The sequence below is a fragment of the Oncorhynchus tshawytscha genome, linkage group LG02, assembly GCF_018296145.1.
Source record: "Oncorhynchus tshawytscha isolate Ot180627B linkage group LG02, Otsh_v2.0, whole genome shotgun sequence".
NCBI lineage: Eukaryota > Metazoa > Chordata > Actinopteri > Salmoniformes > Salmonidae > Oncorhynchus > Oncorhynchus tshawytscha.
Window position 1 is genome coordinate 67,798,646 of NC_056430.1, and position 24,453 is coordinate 67,823,098.

A 24,453-nucleotide genomic window follows, 5' to 3' on the forward strand; every position below is an offset into this window, starting at 1 on the left:
ATATACTGTGTCTGTAAAATATATGTAGTATGCATAAGCTGGAAGTAGAAGCCTAAGAGTTGTTGTCCATTAGTTTACTTCAATTAGGGGAGGCATGTAAGGTTTACGGGAAAATCAAAAATAAAATATATTTTAAAAATATAAAGTACCAATCAAAAGTTTGGACACACCTACTCATAACAGTTTTTTTTATATATATTTTTGAAACTATTTTCTACATTGTAGTGAAGACATCAAAACTATGAAACAACACATATGGATTAATGTAGTAACCAAAAAAGTGTTAAACAAATCAAAAACATTTTTATATTTGAGTTTCTTCAAAGTAGCCACCCTATGCCTTGATGACAGCTTTGCACACTCTTGGCATTTTCTCAACCAACGTCATGAGGTAGTCACCTGGAATGCAGTTCAATTACAGGTGTGCCTTGTTATAAGTTAATTTGTGGAATTTCTTTCCTTCTTAATGCACTAGAGCCAATCAGTTGTGTTGTGACAAGGTAGGGATGGTATACAGAAGATAGCACTATTTGGTAAAAGACCAAGTCCATATTATGGCAAGAACAGCTCAAATAAGCAAAGAGAAACAACAGTTCATCATTACTTTAAGACATTAAGGTCAGTCAATCCGTAAAATGTCAAGAACTTTGAAAGTTTCTTTAAGTGCAGTCGCAAAAACCATCAAGCACAATGATGAAACTGGCTCTCATGAGGAAGGGAGATCTAGAGTTACCTCTGCTGCAGAGGATAAGTTCATTCAAGTTACCAGCCTCAGAAATTGCAGCCCAAATAAATGCTTCACAGAGTTCAAGTAACATACACATCTCAACATCAACTGTTCAGAGGAGACTGCGTGAAGCAGGCCATCATGGTCGAATTGCTGCAAAGAAACCACTACTAAAGCATAGCAATAAGAAGAAGAGACTTGCTTGGGCCAAGAAACACGAGCAATGGACATTAGACGGATGGAAATCTGTCCTTTGGTCTGATGAGTCAAAATGTAAGATTTCTGGTTCCAACCGCCGTGTCTTTGTGAGACGCAGAGTAGGTGAACAGATGATCTCCACATGTGTGGTTCCCACCGTGAAGCATGGAGGAGGAGGTGTGGGGGTGTTTTGCTGGGCACACTTAACCAGCATGGCTACCATAGCATTCTGCAGCGATATGCCATCCCATCTGGTTTGAGCTTAGTTGGACTATCATTTGTTTTTCAACAGGACAATGACCCAACACACCTCCAGGCTGTGTAAGGGCTATTTGACCGAGAAAGAGAGCGATGGAGTGCTGCATCAGATAAACTGGCCTCCCCAATCACCCGACCTCAACCAAATTGAGATGGTTTGGGATGAGTTGGATGGCAGAGTGAAGGAAAAGCAGCCAACAAGTGCTCAGCATATGTGGGAACTCCTTCAAGACGGTTGGAAAAGCATTCCTGGTGAAGCTGGTTGAGAGAATGCCAAGAGTGTGCAAAGCTGTCATCAAGGCATAGGGTGGCTACTTTGAAGAATATAAAATATATTTTGATTTGTTTAACACTTTTTTGGTTACTACATGATTCCATATGTGTTATTTTATAGTTTTGATGTCTTCACTATTATTATACAACATAGAAAATAGTAAAAATAAAGAATAGCCCTTGAATGAGTGTCCAAACTCTTGACTGCTACTGTATATATATATTATGTGTATATATATATATACAGTGCCTTGCGAAAGTATTCGGCCCCCTTGAACTTTGCGACCTTTTACCATATTTCAGGCTTCAAACATAAAGATATAAAACCGTATTTTTTTGTGAAGAATCAACAACAAGTGGGACACAATCATGAAGTGGAACAACATTTATTGGATATTTCAAACTTTAACAAATCAAAAACTGAAAAATTGGGCGCGCAAAATTATTCAGCCCCCTTAAGTTAATACTTTGTAGCGCCACCTTTTGCTGCGATTACAGCTGTAAGTCGCTTGGGGTATGTCTCTATCAGTTTTGCACATCGAGAGACTGAAATTTTTTTCCCATTCCTCCTTGCAAAACAGCTCGAGCTCAGTGAGGTTGGATGGAGAGCATTTGTGAACAGCAGTTTTCTGTTCTTTCCACAGATTCTCGATTGGATTCAGGTCTGGACTTTGACTTGGCCATTCTAACACCTGGATATGTTTATTTTTGAACCATTCCATTGTAGATTTTGCTTTATGTTTTGGATCATTGTCTTGTTGGAAGACAAATCTCCGTCCCAGTCTCAGGTCTTTTGCAGACTCCATCAGGTTTTCTTCCAGAATGGTCCTGTATTTGGCTCCATCCATCTTCCCATCAATTTTAACCATCTTCCCTGTCCCTGCTGAAGAAAAGCAGGCCCAAACCATGATGCTGCCACCACCATGTTTGACAGTGGGGATGGTTGTTCAGGGTGATGAGCTGTGTTGCTTTTACGCCAAACATAACATTTTGCATTGTTGCCAAAAAGTTCAATTTTGGTTTCATCTGACCAGAGCACCTTCTTCCACATGTTTGGTGTGTCTCCCAGGTGGCTTGTGGCAAACTTTAAACAACACTTTTTATGGATATCTTTAAGAAATGGCTTTCTTCTTGCCACTCTTCCATAAAGGCCAGATTTGTGCAATTAACAACTGATTGTTGTCCTATGGACAGAGTCTCCCACCTCAGCTGTGGATCTCTGCAGTTCATCCAGAGTGATCATGGGCCTCTTGGCTGCATCTCTGATCAGTCTTCTCCTTGTATGAGCTGAAAGTTAGAGGGACGGCCAGGTCTTGGTAGATTTGCAGTGGTCTGATACTCCTTCCATTTCAATATTATCGCTTGCACAGTGCTCCTTGGGATGTTTAAAGCTTGGGAAATCTTTTTGTATCCAAATCCGGCTTTAAACTTCTTCACAACAGTATCTCGGACCTGCATGGTGTGTTCCTTGTTCTTCATGATGCTCTCTGCGCTTTTAACGGACCTCTGAGACTATCACAGTGCAGGTGCATTTATACGGAGACTTGATTACACACAGGTGGATTGTATTTATCATCATTAGTCATTTAGGTCAACATTGGATCATTCAGAGATCCTCACTGAACTTCTGGAGAGCGTTTGCTGCACTGAAAGTAAATGGGCTGAATAATTTTGCACGCCCAATTTTTCAGTTTGAAATATCCAATAAATGTCGTTCCACTTCATGATTGTGTCCCACTTGTTGTTGATTCTACACAAAAAAATACAGTTTTATATCTTTATGTTTGAAGCCTGAAATGTGGCAAAAGGTCGCAAAGTTCAAGGGGTCGAATACTTTCGCAAGGCACTGTATATATATATATATATATATATAGTTTTTACTGTTCTCCTTTCTTTGCTATTATATATATATATATATATATATATTTACCCAAAAATATATGGGGGATTGGAAATAATGCAGATAATTCCTTTGATGGAAGCCACAATCTATCTGCAATATTAAAGCTGATCTACTCCTCATCGTCCCCCCGTCCCCAATAAAAAATGTCTTGTGGTTTTTATGGAACGTTTTCTTAATGTTCTTAACATTATTTTAAATTGAACCGTAAGGAAACCTGCAGAAAACGTTATGCTGAAGTACTGAAATTCCCACAGAAGAACGTTGTTTCTTAATGTTCTCTGAACGTTCTGAGAACATAACTTTAAATAGAACCATGAGGAAACCTGTAGAAAACGTCATGCTAAATAACCATAGGACAATCACACTCTCTCCAAGCTCTAAGGTTGGGTTCGTTGCCTCTCTCACACACACATTTCTTTCTGTCACACACCCGCATACACAAACAAATTTACTTAAAATGTCATATGTTCTTCTCATGGCATAGAATGCTGAATTTTGTTTGGAATATCGCTCGATCAAAGAAAGGCTATTTCTAAGACTGTATACGTTATTGCTTCATTTCCTGTTCCAAAATGAATAAGCTAATAGAAAACATTGTGGCAATCAACATACTGTGTGAAATCCAACCTCGCGATGGGGATGGATGTCACAAGTGCCCAGCGTGTGTTTGATGGCTTATAACTCCATGTTGGAATGAGATATGAGGATTAAAAGGTCCCCATTTAAACCTAAGACCTTGTTCGTTCACCTAATATTGCAAATAGTCTTGTAAGATATACTGGTGCTCAGAAATACACACGAGAGTAAAAAGTGCCACAACCAATCCCGTTCTCCCCTAACCATCTAATGACAGTACAGGTAAGCCTTCATACAGGTAGTCCCCTCATATGCTATGGAACACACAGCTACAGTACTTGTCCCTGCCCCCCGCATAAACAGCAACCCCCACCACTCTAACTGAACCTCCCCAACATCCAGCTACCATTGAGCTCTACTCAAAGGCCCTTGTTTGCTCTTGTCCGCCAGGCTTGTTTTAGCCGGGGATGAGGGAGACAGACAGGGAGAGGAGAGAGAGAAGAGCCGAACTGGAGATGCCAGGGCCCCCCTACTAACTCACAAACAGCCAATCACCTGACTCGCCTGTCATCGAGCCGCTCCGAGCCTCTGTGGTGTCTCTCACTGTCTTCCTCTTAATTACCCATCATCCACCTCTCCGGCGAGGCCCTCACAAATTACAGCGCATTGTCCCCCGCCGATCGACCTGTCATCGCGCGGCCCGGGTTTCAGAGACGCTGGCCATTGTCGGCTGCTGTGCCCCGGCCCGGGCTGAGAAGAGAGGGCCCCCCGTAACAAACCTTCCCCATTAGCTCTGGTGCCAGCTGACTTTGTGACCCAGACGGCTTTCTGCCGAGTCAGGCCAAATGACAGGAGCTGTGGCTGATATACCCACACACACAATGGAGGGAGGGATGGAGGGAGGGGGGAGAAGAGGGGGGGAAGAGAGAGGGAAAGAGAGAGAGAGAGATGGAGGGAGGATGGAGAGGGGAGATAGAGGGTGGGAGAGAAGGGAGAAAGGGAAAGAGAGAGAGAGCAGGAGGAACAAAACAAAAGAGCGCCCTTCCTTGACATGAGCTAGTGGTCATATTAAGTTAATCCTTCTGGCCCACTCTTTTCTTTCTTTTTTTCTTTTCTTCCCTCTTTCCATTTATTTGATTGTGTTCATCTGCAGTGAGGATCTCTATGGAGAATTGGCCTCATCCATCAGACTAAACGTCTCCACTGCCCAGGAGTTGAGAGAAGAATTGACCCCTTTTTATGATGTCAGATGAGCAGAGAGATGGAAGCAATAGGAGCACTGTTCTAGTCTGAGACTGCAGGAGAGATGGGGTAGATTCAGCGGTCATATTTGTTCAGCCATTGAAATGCCCTGTATTGAATTGTATTGAATACAGTGTGAATGCACTGTAGAGAAGTAAAGTAGGGCCATACGTTTTTTTTTACCTGGTCAGATCACATTTAATTCATGAGAGTCAATGGGGTCCGGTAGATTATCATGAAAACTATAACAAGGGAAAATCATGAGTTTATCCGTTTTCTCCAGACCAAAAAAAAAGAGTCTGTCTCAGTTTGACTGTAATTCCCAATTACCGCGCCTCTGTGACTTACTTCCTCGCAAAAAAAATATGCGGACGCAGATGTGCTCAAGAAACTGATCATCCGATCATCCCGAAGAATCCAGCAATCAAACCGAGAATGTTTTCTTCTTCTTCAAATGAAAGTCCACAAAGCTTTGTTTATCTTGCAGTCAAATGAAATCAGCTTCGTGCCCTGGTTTCATCGTGCCAACAGATTGCATCAGCCAAAACTAAAGACCTATTGAAAAACAAACACATAGTAAATTTTAATTGTACGGCCTTGGGTATCGAACGTAAAGAGTTTTTACTGTTCTCCTTTCTTTGCTATTACCTAAATGGAGGCAACTAAATGCACTAATTAATAATGACTAGCATATGCTGGGTTAAGTGTGGAATTATTTTACTGTGTTATTACGTGTAAATGAGAGATTAAAGGTACAGCAAAGGGTGTTCAGTTCAGACGCTCACACAAGCACCGTAACTGTCGACCAGGATTTGATGAAGTATTATAATGAACTTGGAATATATACTGTATATTGATGAAAAATCTTTGTCTTTTTTTATCCTCGTAATGTCAAAAAAGGTCCTTACAATACAATGGTATACCCTTAAGATTGTCAAAATGCATTTCCCTTTTTTTGTTTTTTTTAGAGTGAATACACATCGATAGTAATTTGAATTGCATGAAACTGTTTGGTATTTTAAGTCCTCATAATCCTTTCAATATTTAAGATGTCCAATTGCATTTCTGTCCTATTTGTCTGGTGGTACTCCTGAGTGGCACAGCGGTCTAAGGCACTGCATCGCAGTGCTAGAGGCGTCACTATAGACCCTGGTTCGATCCCGGGCTGTAACACAACCAGCCGTGATTGGGAGTCCCATAGGGCAGAGCACAATTGGCCCAGAGTCGTTCGGGTTAGGGGAGGATTTGGCCGGGGTAGCCCGTCATTGTAAATAAGAATTGGTTCTTAATTGACTTGCCTAGTTAAATAAATACATAAAAAAATATTTAAAAAATGGTGTGATTTATTATCTACTCTATTGTGACTCATTCACTTTCGAGCTCATAATCTGTCACAAAGTCATACTGTATGTACACATCCATAACTTATTGTAAGGACCCCCCACCCCTGTTCCCCCCCAAACAAATACCTCTTAATTATAAGCAATTGCCCCCTTTCCCCACAGTCTGTGGTACATGAAAGCACTAGTAATTGTATGAGTTTGTTTGTGGGGGATAAAATGTGACGTGGGTTGTAAAAAAACTGAAAATGGAAGGCTCCCATTGAAAAACAATGGCCTCCTTCCTCTCTCTCGCTGAAAAACACTGGAAAAAGTGCCATTTGGCATCGATTAGAAAAAAGGCTAAATTAGGGAGGTGGATGGGGGGAAGAGGGGAGGAAGACCACAGGGTAACACACATGTATCTGTAGCCGCGACACTCTCTACCCCCTCTAATTTGGATGTCTAAGAATTGTCTGTATTTGTTTCCAAATACCAGTAGGTCTTAATCAGACTGTAAATGAATGGCATAGCACATTGTGTGTGTGTGTTTGTGTGTGTATATGTGTGCCTGTGTGTATGTGTGTGTGTGTGTGTGTGTGTGTGTGCCTGTGTGTGTGTGTGTGTGTGTGTGTGTGTGTGTGTGTGTGTGTGTGTGTGTGTGTGTGTGTGTGTGTGTGTGTGTGTGTGTGTGTGTGTGTGTGTGTGTGTGTGTGTGTGTGTGTGTGTGTGTGTGTGTGTGTGTGTGTGTGTGTGTGTGTGTGTGTGTGTGTGTGTGTGTGTGTGTGTGTGTGTGTGTGTGTGCCTGTGTGTGTGTGTGTGTGTGTGTGTGTGTGTGTGTGTGTGTGTGTGTGTGTGTGTGTGTGTTGATGTGTGTGTGTATGTATGGGCACAGTCCCCATTTGTAAATCATTAAAATATTTTTTTTCTGTGACATTAATTAAAGTGCTTGCATGCGGTCACAGTCCCGCCGGCTGCACAAGTTGAGGATAATGAAGGGGTTCAGTGTGCTAACTGTCTGGTGGTCCTCTCAGTTCAATGTGCTAACTGTCTTGGTCCTCTCAGTTCAAAACTGTCTTTGTCCTCTTAGTTCAATGTGCTAACTGTCTGGTTGTCCTCTTAGTTCAATGTGCTAACTGTCTGGTGGTCCTCTTAGTTCAGTGTGCTAACTGTCTGGTGGTCCTCTCAGTTCAATGTGCTAACTGTCTGGTTGTCCTCTTAGTTCAATGTGCTAACTGTCTGGTGGTCCTCTCAGTTCAATGTGCTAACTGTCTGGTGGTCCTCTCAGTTCAATGTGTTAACTGTCTGGTGGTCCTCTCAGTTCAATGTGCTAACTGTCTGGTGGTCCTCTCAGTTCAGTGTGTTAACTGTCTGGTAGTCCTCTTAGTTCAATGTGCTAACTGTCTGGTGGTCCTCTTAGTTCAATGTGCTAACTGTCTGGTGGTCCTCTTAGTTCAATGTGCTAACTGTCTGGTGGTCCTCTTAGTTCAATGTGCTAACTGTCTGGTGGTCCTCTCAGTTCAGAGTGTTAACTGTCTGGTGGTCCCCTCAGTTCAGTGTGTTAACTGTCTCTCTCAGTTCAGAGTGCTAACTGTCTGGTGGTCCTCTCAGTTCAGAGTGTTAACTGTCTGGTGGTCCCCTTAGTTCAGTGTGTTAACTGTCTCTCTCAGTTCAGAGTGCTAACTGTCTGGTGGTCCTCTCAGTTCAGAGTGTTAACTGTCTGGTGGTCCTCTCAGTTCAGAGTGTTAACTGTCTGGTGGTCCTCTCAGTTCAGAGTATTAACTGTCTGGTGGTCCTCTCAGTTCAGAGTGTTAACTGTCTGGTGGTCCTCTCAGTTCAGAGTGTTAACTGTCTGGTGGTCCTCTCAGTTCAGAGTATTAACTGTCTGGTGGTCCTCTCAGTTCAGAGTATTAACTGTCTGGTGGTCCTCTCAGTTCAGAGTGTTAACTGTCTGGTGGTCCTCTCAGTTCAGAGTGTTAACTGTCTGGTGGTCCTCTCAGTTCAGAGTGTTAACTGTCTGGTGGTCCTCTCAGTTCAGAGTATTAACTGTCTGGTGGTCCTCTCAGTTCAGAGTGCTAACTGTCTGGTGGTCCTCTCAGTTCAGAGTGTTAACTGTCTGGTGGTCCTCTCAGTTTAGTATGTTAACTGTCTGGTGGTCCTCTCAGTTCAATGTGCTAACTGTCTCTCTCAGTTCAGTGTGTTAACTGTCTGGTGGTCCTCTCAGTTCAGAGTGTTAATTGTCTGGTGGTCCTCTCAGTTCAGTGTGTTAACTGTCTGGTGGTCCTCTCAGTTCAGAGTGTTAACTGTCTGGTGGTCCTCTCAGTTCAATGTGTGTCTCTCTCAGTTCAGTGTGTTAACTGTCTGGTGGTCCTCTCAGTTCAGAGTGCTAATTGTCTGGTGGTCCTCTCAGTTCAGTGTGTTAACTGTCTGGTGGTCCTCTCAGTTCAGAGTGTTAACTGTCTGGTGGTCCTCTCAGTTTAGTATGTTAACTGTCTGGTGGTCCTCTCAGTTCAATGTGCTAACTGTCTCTCTCAGTTCAGTGTGTTAACTGTCTGGTGGTCCTCTCAGTTCAGAGTGCTAATTGTCTGGTGGTCCTCTCAGTTCAGTGTGTTAACTGTCTGGTGGTCCTCTCAGTTCAGTGTGTTAACTGTCTGGTGGTCCTCTCAGTTCAGTGTGTTAACTGTCTGTCCTCTCAGTTCAGTGTGTTAACTGTCTGGTGGTCCTCTCAGTTCAGTGTGTTAAGTGGGGGCTCAGTTCAGTGTGTTTGTCTGGTGGTCCTCTCAGTTCAATGTGCTAACTGTCTCTCTCAGTTCAGAGTGCTAACTGTCTGGTGGTCCTCTCAGTTCAGAGTGTTAACTGTCTGGTGGTCCTCTCAGTTTAGTGTGTTAACTGTCTGGTGGTCCTCTCAGCACATTATAAGTATTACACAATATGCATATAATATTAACACAATATTAAACAATATAGACATGATTGCCTCTCAAGGAGATTTTCCTTACAAAATAATTGATCATTGTGGGCCCAATGTGGATATTATATTTTCAATGAATCCATTTTACATTGCAATCACTGTGTGATGCATGTTATAGTTGTGATGAGCTAGTATGTGAGTACACAGAGTAAACAAAACAAGACACTATAGAGCAGTTACCTCATCCCTATGGAAAAACGAGCTAACAAACAAATAAATAATTCGCTTTGCATTATGTATCATGAAAACTGATTTGTTCATTAAATAGTCCATTTCACTCATTCCAGTTCATTTACACACAGAACAAAACTGTAGAGTATCCTCCTTGTCTTAATATTTCATATCTATACGGATCAAATGATTCTCCTGGCCCTGAGGGAATATACTGGCTGTAATAACTTTCATTCCGAGCCCTGTAGCGTTTATAAAAATGTTTACTGTGAGAACACTGAGGTTCATGGTTCAAACCAGCTAAAGCCAGCATTCGTAACAAGCCTTTGAGTCAATTGTATAAATGTATAAATATATCCATTTCATTATGGAACACAGTCAAATATTTGTTTCAGCGGTTTTCTCCCCATATAATGGGAAATTGCTGCAAGCTGTTGCACTTGGAAAATGTTTGCTCATAATACTATCCTTCTACACATAAATCACAGCTAAATGTTGAATTTAAATGACTACGGACAGACAATTTATTCTTGGCTTCCTTTCTCAACCCCGAAAAGCCGAACTTACGGCCAGTGGGGTCGCTGCGCAGTTTTATGGGTGACTGTCATTATTTGTTGACAGTTGTTCATCATTTAGATGTTTAATTGTCCTCACTTAGTCTCTCCCTCTCTCTCTCTCTCTCTCTCATTCTCTCTCTCGTGTTGTGACCACCATCAAATTCGTTTTGGGGTGAAAACTTGTCACCAAGAATGATAGGCCACTATTGGACAATCAGTCCTTTATTTTGCGTGTGTTGGTGTGCGTGGGGTCTGCGCAATTCTTATGACCACCCCTCTATTGCCATAGCTTCCAGCGTCAGATACACCCATAAATATCTATAGGATTTTTATTTGATGTGATACTATACATTTTACGGCTGTCGTTACTCTAAGAATCGACTCCAGCATTCCAGCGCATGATCTTATAACCAAAACCAGAAACCTGGGAATACCAATCCAAATCCATAGTGATATTTTCATCAACTTCACTAAATGATGGGAGAATTCCTTACAATCTACTGTGAGCATCATCCATGGAATAGATGAGGAAGGCAAGCAGTGAAATTTGACTTTCCCCCAATAAGCAAAAGGCACAGACTTTGCACTCCTGAGTCCTGAGCTATTCAATGCTACCGCTGCGCCATAGCTTCTTCTCGTCAGTTCTAACCTAATCCCGGTAGGGTTCTTTGCCTTTGCCAGGTAAACACGCAGTGCCGGGCCCCTCCGTGGCCCCTCCATGGCCCCCTCCTGGGGTCCCACGCCACGGTGTCTGTCTGGCTGTCTGGCAGCAGGGACTTACCGGGCAAGGCCCGCCGCTCACGGAGGGGTGCTCTGCCGACTCAAAGAGCCTTAGGACCCCTCCGAAGTCCTCGGGGGTCCTCAGAGATGACTTTCATTAAGGGTAAATAGTATTGTATTGCCTGACTGGAGACCGTGTTTGTTTATACAGATCAGATCAGACAGCTTGTTTTAATGTGGATAGTAAGCCTACTTAAAGCCTGAACATAAACCTGGGGTTTGATGTCAAAGATCTAGATAGACTAGAGAGCCCCATTAAATAAGCCCTGTTTGATGTGGTAGATATGTAACATAGCTCTTCGTCTATGAAATATGGTTGCTGTGGTTGACGTTGTCTGTCTACAGGGCTACATTGAAATGGTTTGTTCTGTTTATCTATAGCCTAGAGCTGTCCTGCTAAATTAAATATGTTTGCTGTGTTTGATTGGGTAGTTCCAGAGGTCCTATAGAGCTCCATTAAATTAAATATGATGGGTTTGCTTGATGCCATAGTTCTCGATAGCCTATCAAGCTATGTTATATTTGCTTGCTGAGTTTGATGATATAGTCTAACAATAAATATTACATATGTTTGATGATATATATATATACAAAGCCTGCGGAGCCACAGTATATTCAATTCAGTTGCTCTGTTTGAGGTTATGGATCTCTTAAAGCCTACCGAGCTCCATATATAATATTAGATATGTTCATGAATAATCTGTTACAGTGGAGGTTGTCTTCACCTGAGGAGGGTTGATAATAGTCTTCATTTCTGCTGCATCCCACTTTTATTGTTCACCGACTAGTAAAAGGTCTGCGGGGATGTAAGTCGGTCATTTATCCCGTATTACCGCTAAAGCTTTCCCAGGTCAGGGAATCAATAGATCAACATGAATCATGTCATGACCTTCCCCTCAACCAAACTATCCAAACCCCATTGAAGCCCCATTCATTCTCATTTGCCATGCAGCTCCGCGGGCTGATAATGGGCAAAGCAAAACACAGATTAAAGCCAATTTGGATGGTTTGCGCTTGATGCTTTGCAGACGCAGGCAGGCAGCCCATGGTCAGGCTGACCTAACTGGGGGTTCATTCTGCTCTTTCTCTCTCTCTATCTCTCTCTGTCTCTCTCTCTCTCTCTCTCGCTCCCTCTCTCTCTCTCTTTCTCTCTTTTTCGTCTGAGAGAGAGAGTCTGTGGCTTCACCGAGCGGGTGGAGACCACAGAGCCTAAATCAAACCAGCCTGTGTGTATGTGTATGAGAGAAAGAAAGAGTGTGTGTGTGTCTCAGCTTCTCCCTGAGATGCCATATTGGTAATAGGAACCAACTCCTCTCCATTCAACCTCCATTTGTCTCATTAGCCTATTAGTCCAAAGTCTAATCACAGGATGTCGTAAAATGATTTGGTCTATGACTAATGCTAATATTTCTACTCCAAAACGGAACGGAACAAAAGCCAAATGCTTTTTGTTGTTGTTGTCTTTGATGCCATGTATGGGCCGCAGCTTTGGGCCTATCGAACTACCTCTCCGTAGGTCTAGATAATTGCTTACACGCTAGACGTCGTGGCATTAGGGTATCTCACGGCAGGGTAACAGACTAATGAGTAATTTCATGGCTGTTGAGTCATTTTAAAGGGCAGCCATCTTGTTGATCTGACTGCGAGTTAGAGGACTGAAATGTTCTCTCTCATTGTAGCCACTGACTAAACAACCAGGTAAAAAAAGGGGGAGATGTTAAAACAACACACAAAGTCTCTGGCCATGTCTGAAATCTGTCCTACTACTTACAAAAATGACATACTTATTGTGCTACATACTATTTAGAACCTACTGTTTAGTGAAAATGTGCTCAGTAAGGAACACGTGTCACCATACCAGACTCAGCTATACTGAGCGTCAAATGAATGCGTCATTTCCCGCCATTCTTTAAGTTTGAGACAGCAGCCTTATCTCATTATCAGATGATTATCAGCTGCTGTCAAACACAAACACAAATTCTCTTCCTCAATAGCATGCAGCGAATTCTAATAGATGAAAAGCCGAAATTAGTATGACATCCTGGCGTTTTAAAGCATACTCAATTTTCCAAATTTCACATACTATAAAACGTTCTATTTTCGCATACCCAAAAAACTGCGAGTATCGGTATTGGGACATGGCCAATGACTTCAAGGCACTTTCAAATGTACCGTATATCACAACGAGTTAAATCAAATTTCATCATCAAAAAAATGTCTGTGATTGAAATGCAGGGGTACCGAGAACCCTGTCTGTCACTATGGGTCAAATTGAATGTATCAGGGAAGAGAATGCAGCGAGAGAGCTCTGGGTCATCTCTAGTTACCACAACCACAAATAGCTAAACCCCGCCTATTTCAACCCTTTCTCTTCTTAAAATCTTATTTTAAACCTAACCCTGACCTTAACCCTAACAACATTGCTAACCTCATGCCTAACCCCAACCTTAAATGAAGTCCAAAAAGCTCGTTTTTGACTTCATGAGTTTTTAAAATATAGTATATAATATATAATTTGTGGCTGTGGTAACTAGTGACAACCAGAACTCTGCATGAGTGAATTCCTCTCCGCAACCCCCGGATACAACCCCTAGGGGGCAATATACCTCCTAAACTCCCACTGTAACACTAAATCTATGTCTGAATGAAATGGCACCCTATCCCCTATATAGTGCACTGCTGTGGACCAGGACCCGTAGGCCCTAACTCATTTCAGATCCCTAATTACAAAAGTTTGCTCCTCCTCAGCATGTCATTGTACCCTCTTTATTTTCTCTTTATCTCATTGCTCTTCAACTCAATAATATTACTGTGGAAATAAACCACTGTGATAAGTTATGATAAAGTCCCCTTGATACCGCCATAGAAGACCAAGCCACAGTGATCATGCTGCATGTATAGTGTTTCTATCATCAAAGCCAGGTCGGTATGGGGAGGTGTGTGTGTGTGTGTGTGTGTGTGTGTGTGTGTGTGTGTGTGTGTGGAGGATGTGTCGTTGCACTGACTCTGGTTAAGGAGACATTCCCATCTGGCGCCAGTGTAGAGGGAACCCACTGTGACACACAACAACACATACAGACACAGGGCGACCCCCCCCCAGACTGAGTTGCCTCTCTTCTGCTCTCCTCCCTCCATTCCACCCATCCTACCTCGGTCTCTCCTTCCTCTCCTCCCTACTGTCTTTTCCCTCTCTGTTTCCTATTGTCTCTTCTCCCTCGTTTTGGTATTTTTCTGTTTGTCTCTTTCTTTCCCTCTCCTGTCCACTGTCTCTCTCCTCTCCTGTCCACTGTCTCTCTCCTCTCCTGTCCACTGTCTCTCTCTACTCTCCTGTCCACCGTCTCTCCTCTCCTGTCCCCTGTCTCTCTCCCCTCTCCTTTCCACTGTCTCTCTCCCCTCTCCTGTCCACTGTCTCTCTCCCCTCTCCTTTCCACTGTCTCTCTCCCCTCTCCTTTCCACTGTCTCTCTCCCCTCTCCTGTCCACTGTCTTTCTCCCCTCTCCTGTCCACTGTCTTTCTCCCCTCTCCTGTCCCCTGTCTCTCTCCCCTCCCCTTTCCACTGTCTCTCTCCCCTCTCCTTTCCACTGTCTCTCTCCCTCTCCTTTCCACTGTCTCTCTCCCTCTCCTTTCCACTGTCTCTCTCCCCTCTCCTTTCCACGGTCTCTCTCCCCTCTCCTTTCCACGGTCTCTCTCCCCTCTCCTTTCCACGGTCTTTCTCCCTCTCCTTTCCACTGTCCTCTCCCTCATTTCCACTGTCTCTTTCCACTCCCCTCTCCTTTCCACTCCTCTCTCTTTCCACTCTCCCTCTCCTTTCCACTGTCTCTCTCCCCTCTCCTTTCCACTGTCTCTCTCCCTCTCCTTTCCACTGTCTCTCTCCCTCTCCTTTCCACTGTCTCTCTCCCCTCTCCTTTCCACTGTCTCTCTCCCCTCTCCTTTCCACTGTCTCTCTTTCCCTCTCCCCCTTTCCACTGTGTCTCTCCCCTCTCCCTGTCCACTGTCCTCTCTCCTCTCTCTTGTCCACTGTCTCTCTCCCCTCTCCTTTCCACTGTCTCTCTCCCCTCTCATTTCCACTGTCTCTCTCTCCCCTCCTGTCCACTGTCTCTCTCCTCTCTCCTGTCCACTGTCTCTCTCTTATTTTCTTATATCTCTTCTGTCTCTCTCCTCTCTCCTGTCCACTGTCTCTCTCTTATTTTCTTATATCTCTCTCTCTCCCTCCTTTCTTATCCTTGTTCGGTCTCTGTCTTTCTTCTCTTCTACCTCTCTCCAATTTTCTCACTTTTTTCATACTTTTTTATTTACATACTTTAATTACACCTCCCTACTTATCAGCCGCTGAGAGAGAGAGTAATCACCTAGACAAACAAAAAATGAAACAGAACAATGAAAAGAAAGAGAGAGAGAACATTACAGTTACATCACTCCAAGTCGCCCTCTCTCTCACATTCTCCTCTTGTTATTTGTGACATCAGAAAAACCCCAGAGGAATTTGATTATGGCGAACGTTATACACTAAATGAGCCTAAATGACTTTTGGCAGTGACTCCTCGCAATCTACTGGGGAATGCGGAGCCTCCAAACAGTCAGAACAAATTAAAAGCCAACCTGCTATTTTACTGTGGAGATCTGTTGATGTTGTAAAGCGAGGGAAACGAGACTGGAGGCCTTTACGTGACTACCCAGCAGATTTTATTTGATTTCCCCCCGGCCCCAAATCCAAGCCTTCTTGGCATGAGATGCTATGCTTTGACTAAGCATGGGGTCTGGAAATGGCCTAATAAATACTTTTTAACACTTTATGTAGTTCCATGCCCTAGGCCAAGCGGACAAAGTTTGTCACTCAGCAACTGCATGCGGAGGGGGAGAGAAAAAAACTCCCATCATAGTCTAAACTGGGCGTAATGTCAATTTCATTAATAAGCGTGGCTGGGCACACACACACACACACATGCAGTAGGTGCATGTACACATAGGCATCCACAAACACACACATGCGCACATGCACACACATACACATGAGCCTGCCCATACACACACACACAGACGTGCACACAAGCATGCACACACACACAAAACACACATAAATCCACACACGTCTCCGGGCTTAATGCGATGGTGTGAAAATATGTGAGTGTAAATGAGATGCAGACAGCCTCACAGCAGAGTCCCTGACAGAAATAGGAGAAAGAGAGAGAGAGAAAGCGAGAGAGAGAGAGAACAAGAGAGAGAGAGAGAGAGAGAGAGAGATAGACAGAGAGAACGAGCAGGAGAGAGAGAGACAGAGAGAGATAGCATGAGAGAGAGAGACAGAAAGAGAGAGCGAGATAGAGACAGAAAGAGAGACAGAGATAGATAGAGAGAGTGAGATAGAGAGAGAGAGACAGAAAGAGAGAGCGAGATAGAGAGACAGAAAGAGAGAGCGAGAGAGAGAGAGACAGAAAGAGAGAGCGAGATAGAGAGAGACACAGAAAGAGAGAGTGAGATAGAGAGAGAGAGAGACAGAAAGAGAGAGTGAGATAGAGAGAGAGACAGAAAGAGAGAGTGAGATAGAGAGAGAGACAGAAAGAGAGAGTGAGAGAGAGAGAGAGACAGAGACAGAAAGAGAGAGCCAGAGAGAGAGAGAGACAGAAAGAGAGAGCGAGATAGAGAGAGAGACACAGAAAGAGAGAGTGAGATAGAGAGAGAGACAGAGAGAGAGAGATAGAAGACACAGAAAGAGTGAGATAGAGAGAGACACAGAAAGAGAGAGAGACAGAGAAAGAGAGAGTGAGATAGAGAGAGAGACAGAAAGAGAGTGAGATAGAGAGAGACAGATAGAGAGAGAGACAGAGAAAGAGACACAGAGAGTGAGATGAGATAGAGAGAGAAAGAGAGATGAGAGAGAGAGACAGAAAGAGAGAGTGAGATAGAGAGAGAGAGACAGAAAGAGAGAGCGAGATAGAGAGAGAGACAGAAAGAGAGAGCGAGATAGAGAGAGAGACAGAAAGAGAGAGCGAGATAGAGAGACACAGAAAGAGAGAGCGAGATAGAGAGAGACACAGAAAGAGAGACAGAGATAGATAGAGAGAGAGAAAGAGAGACAGAGAGAGAGAGAGGAGGATATGGCTCAGTTCCGAATAGCTAAGCTGAGGTTTGAAGAAAAGAAGCAAGTCATGTTTAGCATTCTGTGCATGCCACTCATCTCTGAATAATCAACAGTGAAAATAACGGACTCCTTTTGGTGTACTTTTACTTGGTTTTCTTCTTACATTTAAAAAAAAAAACTTAATAGAAACAATTTGGAAATACCAGGTAAATAGATATTGAAACTGGATCGTAAAAAATCTAGCGTTGCTATTGTGCATTGAATGTACATGCAAGCAGTAAAACAGCCAATTCAACAAGTCCCAGATTATGATTAACACTTTATTGATGACATCAGAGCAGATGGGTCTGACATAAACGTTTGGCACTCAGAACAGAACAAGGTTTATTAACGCTGGGTGGTGAATGGTGACACAATGGCAGTATCACAATCTGATCCATGGTGAAAATACTGCCAGTTATTATGATGAATTAGGATTAATGCAAACTTGATATGAATCGCATTGCATTTTATCCTCTATTTTAAAAATCCCCAAATAAATAATTTAAATAAATAATAATAATTAATAATAAATCATTAAAAAATGTAATCCTTCAAGCTTTTCACCCCCCAAAAAAAGAAATCAAATAAATAGCTTAAAGAATAAAGTAAGCTTATAATAAATAGGTCTTTAAATAAATACTAGGAAACACAAAGATACGGACGGATACTCTAGGTAGTTAATGTTATGTTAAAATATTACGAGACAGGAATCCAACTCGTACACCTGCTAGTCTACTACATTCGAAATCATCTGAATTGAAATGACATCAATCCATTTGGTTATCTTCCACCTGAAAATATTCAGGTTCCTCGTACCCAATTGTACCAAAATGCTCATACACAAATTGTTCACAGCTGCTGGAAAATCTATTGAGAAAAAAAGGCATGATAAATATGTTTTTTACAATCATGTTTCTAAATTAATGTGGGCTCTGTGCTTCCTGAATAGAACAAAACATTTTATTTCCGAACTGTGTATGTAAAAATCTACAAAAAACATGTCTAGTTCGATCTAAATGTAATAACGCTAAATCTTGTCAGACCACATTACTAACAATACTCTACATTCAGTTCAGCATAAAATAAAAACCTGAAAACATGTTAGTCTGATAAAGACAATCTAGTGAGCATTTCAGGGAATGTTGTTATGTTCAGTTCTCCAACGCTTCTCACACGGACATCTCTCACCTCTCTCTCTCTCTCACCTCTCTCTCTCTCTCTCTCTCTCTCTCTCTCTCACCTCTCTCTCTCTCTCTCTCTCTCTCTCTCTCTCTCTCTCTCTCTCTCTCTCTCTCTCACTCGCACAGGCACGCACGCACATAACACAAGGCGGTGGTCCTCACTGATAACGTCATAGAGAGATTAACTTTACTGCAAATGAGTCACGTTCGCTGACACCTAAACAGACATTTGGAGCGTTACCCAGAATACCTCATAGTCAACTCCCCCAAGTAAACAACACTTTTCCCCCCATCTCCATCCCCTCTTCCTTTTGGAAACCCCATATACCCTTCTACCTTTATCACCCCCTTCCTAAACCCTTTCCCTCTGGAAATCCCTCCATCCCTCACTCCTTCGAACGACTCGCCTCCTCTTTGGCCCTCTCGGCTTGCTTCAGGGCATTGATGACGGGGAACCATGGTGACGGGGGCAGCTCGGGGATGATGCCGCCGCCGGCGGTCCTCTTGGCCTGGTTGAGGTGACCCAGGGCGGTGTAGAGACTGCTGGAGCGGGGGGGCACGCCTGGGTCCTCCTGCTGTTGCTGCTCTGTGTCGTACCAGGGCTCCAGGACCGCTGCTGGGGTGCAGTGCTTGTGCTGCATGGGGAAGAGAAGACAGGACGGTTGGTGTCAATTTTATTATTTACTTCAGGATGTGAAAAAATATCAGTTTTAAATCACTTCCTGAATTGAGTGAATGGAAAGTGACCCCCGACCCTGTAAGAGACAGGAGCCGGGAGGCAGAAGCGTCAGTGAAGAGGGTGTGCAAAGTGATGACGTATGATACTGTTGCCTCTATTTACGGTTAGGGACAGCAGGGATTCTGGTCATCATAATGGGTTGTGGTAGGACTCGGCAAATGAGGAGGGCAAGTCACATGTTACTACCTTACCCTTCACTGAAACGACTTATTACGAGTGAGTCATACAACGTCTTATTCCACAGCGTGGGCGAGCATGAGTAAGGTTCTTTCAGGGAAATCATTTTTCATATTCAAACTTAGATGCGCCAGCTTCGTCTCATTAGATATGACACCTGAGATGCCATCCTTAGATAAATGAACGCGTAAGCTGTCGAAGGGAAAGAAAGGTACTCCACCAATTTGCCAAGCTCTGACAGGAGAAGCTTCAAGTGAGTTTTCCTTAAGAGCGTTTTTCCATTGAGTAGCATCGGTCTACTGAACAAACCCCTGAGGGAAATCCAAGGCTTCTTGACAGACTACCTGACCTTCCATCAGTATTGTGAGAAATGACCTCTCACAACAACCCTGGCTGCCTACGCTCTGCTAGACGGAAGACAACGCCACGACACCCTCCGTTTGACTCTCCTTCTTCCTGCCCCTTTTCATGTCTCCAACAACACATTAGCTGTGGAAAAACGCTGCGAGCTACACTGTACCCGTCTACATCAAAAGCCTCTGCCGGGAAGGCCCCGTCGCCCATCTCCCTCCTCTCGTCTTCAGCCTTTAATCACAGTTTAGTCACGCTCGGCCTTAATGAAAGGCCCCTCTCTGATTCACGGGCGTCCCAATCTACTGCCTGACCAAAAAGCCTTGCCTGCCTCTCGCTCTTTAAAAGACAGGGGGCCTTTGTAGAGAGTAACAGGCGTGGAGCGTTGCCTGAGCACACGATGCCTGGGAGGTGTCCTAAGGAGATAATGAGTTTATGTTCCCAGAGTGAAGAGACAGAAAGAGTGGGAGAGAATCCCTTAGAAGTCTCTGGTGGGAAAATATGTTGTCAACAGAATACAGTATGAGTACTAGATGAGGTGTACAGTAAGTATTGACTATAGGAGAGGGTGTATTAGTAAGTCATTGGGACTGGATGATAATTATGTTTGTGAAGGCGATTATAAGAACTTAAATAATAGTCCTCTGTTGGTCTCTGTGGGAGAACGCTAGAGAAACAACCTCTGCTTCTTGTCTGTGGTTTTAATGAATGTAACCCCGAGTGGTGCAGCGGTCTAAGGCACTGCATCTCAGTGCTTGAGGCGTCACGACAGACACCCTGGATCGATTCCAGGCTGAATCACAACCGCCCGTGATTGGGAGTACAATAGGGCGGCGCACAATTGTCCCAGAGTTGTCCGGGTTTGGCCGGTGCAGGCCGTCATTGTAAATAAGAATTTGTTCTTAACTGACTTGCCTAGTTAAATAAAGGTTAAATTAAAATAAAAACCTTGAGGACTGTCTGACTGGGATAGGAGGCAGTGTGTGTTTATGTGTGTATGTGATGATGATGATGCTTTCAGTAGTCTACCTTACCATCGGGACATAAGCTGTTCGGATAGAAGGTGTGTGTTAGTGATGCCTACCTTGAGAATGAAGCCCTCTGGGCAGGTAAGTTGATTGTACCACAGAGCCTTGTACATGACCAGCAGGAGAAGACAAGCCAGGAACCCAAGGGTGATGAGGATCAAACCTGTGAGCTGGAACACACACACACACACACACACGACCATGAATATCACCATTCCCAGTAGTACTTCAGTAAACATACTACTAGCCCTTAGATAAGACTTTACCTTGACCTTCTCTGATACCTCGTCATACAGTTTTATATTCAGCTTCTTGATTCCTGGGACGTACAACTTCTTCTTTTTCTTCTGCTGCAGCTGATACTCTGTTGTGGTCTTCACGATTACCTGAGGATGAACAGCAGCATAGCACAGCAGAGCACTCCGAGTCAGATCGCTGGGTTGGAACCGGGCTGCTGCCTTAAATAGAACTGTAAGGGGTGTGTGTGTGTGTGTGTGTGTGTGTGTGTGTGTGTGTGTGTGTGTGTGTGTGTGTGTGTGTGTGTGTGTGTGTGTGTGTGTGTGTGTGTGTGTGTGTGTGTGTGTGTGTGTGTGTGTGTGTGTGTGTGTGTGTGTGTGTGTGTGTGTGTGTGTGTGTGTGTGTGTGTGTGTGTGTGTGTGTGTGTGTGATCTACTATGTATTCGAAGAGGCTCTAAGATAGTGTGGAGTGATGCCACAGCACTCTGAATCATTAGGATAACAGGGAGGCTGGGTCAAGGCACAGTACAGGGACCAATGACAGGCTCAGAAATGATGTAGGCTTGATGTGTGTCTAGACATGCAGTGTAATGTAATATACAGACAGGATGTACTGAACATGTTTAATAATTGCTGGGTGCGCGCATGCACACACACACACACACACACACACACACACACACACACACACACACACACGTGCACACGCGCGAGCATGCACACATGCACGCAGACACTCACGTTGTTACCTTGTCTAAGTATGGCTGTTGCAGCTGGTTCACCTCCAGAGGGGTGATGAGGGGGATGTTATCAAAGCCATCGTCCAAAGACTGTTCTTTATCCAGCTTATCAGCCAGGTTACTGCCCAGCTTCACCATGTCTGCCTGCCTGACCAATCTGAATGGGGAAAGAAGCAGTGCAGAGGATCAGATGCTGGGTAACACAGCTCTGTTGGGTTCGAACTACTTCTCAATGACTGTCTGTCTGGACGATTTGGATCGCAATACAAACAGTGCTGAACGATTAGATGCTGGGTAACGCAACTCAGTTTGGCTTTACTGTGTAGAGGGTAGGATACTTGGTAATGCGGCTTGGTTTTATTCCACTTCGTTGCTCCTTGTTTCCTTGTGTGGCTGAAATTGATGATGCTGTTAAAACGATGGTGGTGGTGATGATGATGGTGAGAACTGTATTTAAATGGATGCCATGATATGCCTCTGACTGTCTTCGCCCTGCACTATCTAGGAGGTTTGTGTCAAACTAGGTGTCATCGTCATTATGTCTATTCCCACAAGTAGGCCTACAGTATCTCTTTCATTCGTTTATTATGTTTATTAGTTTATTATGTCCATACTGGCTGTAATTCCAAGGTGAGTCATGTAAAGACGTTGCGTGGGCTACACACAGGAACACACGCTGTGTGTTTGTTTCATATCCTATGTGTGTGTTGGTCGAACTGTGCTGTTCCCCCTCTACCTCGATCAGAGCACCATCTGAATGTGGAACACAAGGTGAGAAGCCACTGAGCTCGTTGACGCCGTGTGAAATGCAGCACCACCTTCTCCGTAGCTCGCCATCCTGTACCGCTGTGAGAATGACTCATAATGATGATGCTAACAAGGGGGCAAAGATCAGTTCCTCGCAGGTTCAATCATACAGACCGGTATAGGCAGGAACACAGACGAGCATGAAAACATACACACAAACACACACACACACACACACACACACACACACACACACACACACACACACACACACACACACACTTCCTCAAGGTTACATTAGCCTAGCTATTGTTGCACTGTGGAGTGAGTGGGTGGCTATAATGGCTAATGTGGTTGTCTCTACAAAACTAAAGCCCACCATCTTCAGACTGTAGATTGCAGGCTACTGTAGGAGGGAGGTGTGGGTGCCATGGTGATTCAGATGACTGTTTGATGCTATATCAATGCAGAAAGAGCTGAGAGCCAGCTGTCAAATCTGTTCCCCCATCAGCGAAGGAATGAAACAAGGTTTGGATGAATGTGGATGGCATTATAACCATAAAAACAGTATAGTTTCCTTAATCTTTTCTATTCATATTTTTGGTCAATATTCTCTGAATATTTTGATTGGGAAGTACAATAAGGAGGTGATGTGTATTAATGCTTTATAAATGCTAGAACCACATAACACAACATAAAACATAGTCTTACAAAAAAAATAAGAATGATTCTATAAACTATTAGTATCTAGGCCTGTTAACTTTTTTCTTCATGGTTCACTAATCAGGCATCTGATCTCAACTTGCTGCATTGAAAAGAGCGTGTTTGCTGCAACAGAGATTCTACTGATCAGCACAGCTAACGGCCAGTTAGCAAACATCCCGAAAACAAACCAGACAGAGAAATGGCATGAACAATGACTGCTGAAACTCATGTCACATCACACGTCATGTGGTAACATACGTTTCGGTAAGCACCATACATAACCTTTAACCTCATGTCATGGCACAGACTGCTCGAGATGCTCTTTGCATAGGCTACAAGGGCAATGGATTGACATTCAAGAATTCAAGAAAAAAATTGACATTCAAGAATTCGTTATGAAAGCTCATTTGAACACCGATATAATTGTCGGAAAGGACAATGTCATCTTTGAAATTGTTTAGACCGTTCGCGCATTGGATTAATATCGAGGGGGCTCTCAACCGTATCAATATGCTTGAAATATACAGCCATTATTGATACTCAAATAGACACAAAGACATAAGCAACCAATGCTGTTTTCACATCAGGCAATTTTTTGTTGTTGTTTGTGACAATCGAATCATGTCATTTGCAATGTAGACTATAGGATACCGTAGGCTACGGGTTTATTCACGTAAGCGCAAGCAGACATAAAGCCTGATCAATAAAATTGCCCACACAAACGATGACAATACATTCCACATAGGCTATAACAAAGGGAGAAAAAATGACTTACTGCGTACGAGGATGACGATCGGTAGGGTTGCGTCGCGGATGTTTACGGGTAAAGCAGAGAATGGTGAATACCGTTCGGTTACCGTGGTGATGTCTGATTCACGGCAGGATTGCGCATGTAATTCGGTACTGGTTGCATCCTCCAGAGGAAATTGGAGCCTCGATGATGCGCCTCATATTAAATGTGTCTGGGAGATGTTGGGAATAACAAAGCAAAGGGACTGCATATTTTACACGTGAACTCTGATATGTTACTGTAAAGGTCAGGCAGTAGTGTCCCCACATAGCCTTTTCTATATGCCTACTGTATGCCACACGCAGTCAGATCAACAGTTTTACACATGTTGACGAAGTTTATTTACTTCTCACCTGGGAAAGAAATGTATTAGCCTACTATATTGAATTCCACAAAATGTTCTGTGTACATTTAATAACTACAAATGATTGTATATATTGACTTTGAGACAGAATTGGTGTGGTATACCATAAATCAGTTTGTGATATTCATATAGATTTGTCATGCATTATTTGTTGAAAACCAATTACTAGGCCTACAGATGAAATAAAACCATTAATCTGTATCATTCAACAGTTCAACCATTGACAAAATTGTTTTAATGAAAATGTAAATGAATATGCTTTTTTAATCCAACCAAACACTACCTGCACAAAACTTGCT

At 43.4% G+C, this 24,453-nt stretch overlaps 1 protein-coding gene across 1 annotated transcript; it reads right to left on the reverse strand.

The window, feature by feature from the left end:
• Nucleotides 1–17,352: 17,352 nt before the first annotated feature.
• On the reverse strand, nucleotides 17,353–24,021 carry LOC112222281 (neuronal vesicle trafficking-associated protein 1-like). The gene is made up of 5 exons (XM_042303611.1): nucleotides 23,776–24,021; nucleotides 21,558–21,705; nucleotides 20,838–20,957; nucleotides 20,628–20,741; nucleotides 17,353–18,911 (listed from the first exon to the last, which is right to left on the reverse strand). Exons 2-5 carry the CDS (start codon nucleotides 21,684–21,686, stop codon nucleotides 18,663–18,665), a joined length of 612 nt encoding a protein of 203 aa, XP_042159545.1. The 5' UTR covers nucleotides 21,687–21,705; nucleotides 23,776–24,021; the 3' UTR covers nucleotides 17,353–18,662.
• Nucleotides 24,022–24,453: the final 432 nt, after the last annotated feature.

Coding starts and splice junctions, on each gene's coding strand:
- LOC112222281 (XM_042303611.1), bottom strand. CDS start 21,686: ATGGTGAAGCTGGGCAGTAACCTGGCTGATAAGCTGGATAAAGAACAG. Junction 20,958..21,557: donor AACAGCCATACTTAGACAAG/GTAACAACGTGA, acceptor GTTCATCCTCAG/GTAATCGTGAAGACCACAAC. Junction 20,742..20,837: donor AGGTATCAGAGAAGGTCAAG/GTAAAGTCTTAT, acceptor TGTGTGTTCCAG/CTCACAGGTTTGATCCTCAT.